This window comes from Cariama cristata, unplaced genomic scaffold, assembly GCF_000690535.1.
Source record: "Cariama cristata isolate BGI_N322 unplaced genomic scaffold, ASM69053v1 scaffold35996, whole genome shotgun sequence".
Classification (NCBI taxonomy): Eukaryota; Metazoa; Chordata; class Aves; order Cariamiformes; family Cariamidae; genus Cariama; species Cariama cristata.
This window is the reverse complement of record NW_009623279.1, coordinates 1,309-3,757: the sequence shown is the minus strand read 5'-3', so window position 1 is coordinate 3,757 and position 2,449 is coordinate 1,309. Positions and strand designations below refer to the sequence as shown.

Sequence of the window (2,449 nt, the reverse complement as noted above, 5' to 3'; positions counted from 1 at the left end):
CAGGTGCTGTAGCACTGAGACTGGGAGTCGGTGGGTCGCAGGGTGACCTCCATGTACTTAAGGGTGCCATCGGAGCTGAGCTGGAGCTTGGGGCTGGAGTGCTTGAAGAAGTCCCGGGAGGGCGACTCGGTGAGCCAGCAGCAGCAGCAGGGCGAGGAGGCGGCACGGCCTCTACGCCGGAGGCACCGGGCAGCCAGGAGGGTGACGGTGGCCAGTGCCACGGAGCTAACAGCTGCCAGTGCAATGATCAGGTAGAGGGTCAGATCCGGCTTCTCCTTAGCACCAGCCAGGAAATCCCGAGGCTTGTAGCTCTCCTCCAGGGCCGCCTCCTCCAGGACCACGCTGATGGTGACCGTGGTGGAAAGCGGTGGGTCGCCGTTGTCCGTCACCTGCACAACAAGCTGCTGCGTTGCCGTATCGGTGTCCCGGAGGGCACGTGCCGTCCGCACCTCCCCGGTGTACAGCGACACGTGGAACAAGGAGGGGTCGGTGGACTGCGGCAGCAGTTGGTATGAGAGCCAGGCATTGTGCCCAGCATCCGCGTCCACTGCTGTCACCTTGGTGACCAGGTAGCCCGGTGGGGCAGATAACGGGACCCTCTGGGGTGCTGGGACATCGCTGTCACTGGCAGGGTGCAGGATGGTGGGGGGGTGGTCATTCTGGTCCAGCACAAAGATGTAGACAGTAACATTGGCACGGAGCGGGGGGGACCCTGAGTCCCGCACGGCCACAGAGACTGGCAGAACCTGCAGCAGCTCGAAGTCGAAGGTGCGCTGAGCATAGAGGTTGCCATTGTCAGGGTTGATGTGGACAAAGGAAGAGGTGGGGGCACCTTGCACTTGGCCACTCTCTATGGAGTAAACAAGCCGGGAATTATCCCCGTCATCGGGGTCCGAGGCAGAGACAGTGCAGAGCAGTGAGCCAGGCGGGTTGTTCTCTGGGAGGAAAGCATCATAGGAGGGCTGCAAGAAGTGGGGGGGGTTGTCATTCACATCAGATATGTTGAGGAGCAGCGTGAGTGTCGTGGTGAGGGTGGGAGACCCACCATCCTGGGCGATCAGCTGCACTACGTACTGTGAGGTGGACTCTCGGTCCAGGCTCTCCCTGGTGACCAGGGAGAAGTGGTTCTGAAGGGACCTGACGGCGAAAGGCACATCAGGGGAGATCTCCAAGCTCACATCCCCATTGGCCCCTGAGTCTCTGTCCCGTATGTTGAAAAGCCCCACGACGGTCTCTGGTGGGGTGTCTTCGGGCACCGGGTTAAGCAGGGAGGTGAGCAGCACTTCTGGGGAGTTGTCATTGGTGTCCTCCACTTCCACCTGCAGTACGCAGTGGCCCTCCATCTCCGGGACCCCTCCATCATGGGCTCGCACGTAGATCTCATAGAAAGGTGATTCCTCGAAGTCCAGGGCCCCACTCACCCGGACCTCGCCACTGTGGGGATCCAGGGTGAAGAGCCTCCGGACTGAGTCAGAGGTGTGAACCCCGAAGGAGTACTGCGTCTCCCCATTGGGGCCCTCATCGGGATCAGATGCATTGAGCCGGAGGAGCAGGGCCCCCACAGGCGTGTTTTCCGGGACTTGCACCTTGTACATGGCGCGGTCAAAGGTGGGCGCGTTATCATTGACATCCAGGACCAGGACTGTTATCTGCGCTGTGCCCAAGCGAGCTGGGCTTCCCCCATCCACAGCTGTCAGCACCAGCTGCAATTCTGGCTGCTCTTCCCGGTCTAGGGCACGTTCTAGCACCAGCTCCGGGAAGAGTTTGCCATCCTGCTGCTGCTTGACATCCAGGGAGAAGTGGGAGTTGGGGCTCAGCCGGTAGGAGCCCACAGCATTGGTGCCCACATCGGGGTCCTGCGCGCTCTCCAGAGGGAAGCGCCCAGCCACTGTGGCAGATTCAGCCACACGCAGGGTGCGGTGTGCAGTGGGGAAGCTCGGGGAGTTGTCATTCAGGTCCAGGATCTCCACTTCCAGGCGGAAGAGCTGCAGGGGGTTCTCTGTCACCACCTGCACCGACAGCACGCAGCTGGCAGCTGCTCCGCACAGACGCTCCCGGTCCAGCTGCTGGCTCACCACCAGCGCGCCACTGTCCAGGCGCACAGCAAAGTGGCGCAGGCTCTCCTCCGAGCCCAGGCGCAGCCTGCGACCTGGCAGCTCCTCCACCTTCAAGCCCAGGTCCCGGGCCACATTCCCCACCACGGTTCCCACCTCCGACTCCTCAACCACCGAGTAGTGGATCTGCCCGGAGACCCAGCCCCAGCCGCAGAGCAAAAACAAACTCAGTACTTGCCATTTCCAGGCGGGTCGCTGGAGGCTGATGCTCTCCATGTCCATGCGCGTGCGGCCCGGGACACAGCAAGCGTTGGGGAGCTGCGAAAAAATCCCTGGGTCTCTCTTCCACGGCTTGGAAAACAGCTCCGGGGCTCCCGCAGGCTGCGGCTCTGGCT

General features: G+C 62.2%; 1 protein-coding gene across 1 annotated transcript; it reads right to left on the bottom strand.

Annotated features, from left to right (window-relative positions):
- Window positions 1-7: 7 nt before the first annotated feature.
- On the bottom strand, window positions 8-2,330 carry PCDHGC5 (protocadherin gamma subfamily C, 5; the record flags this gene model as incomplete). Its single annotated transcript, XM_009702672.1, has 1 exon — window positions 8-2,330. A coding segment is annotated over exon 1 (2,323 nt), but the record flags the coding sequence as incomplete, so codon positions are not given.
- Between the last annotated feature and the right edge of the window lie 119 nt (window positions 2,331-2,449).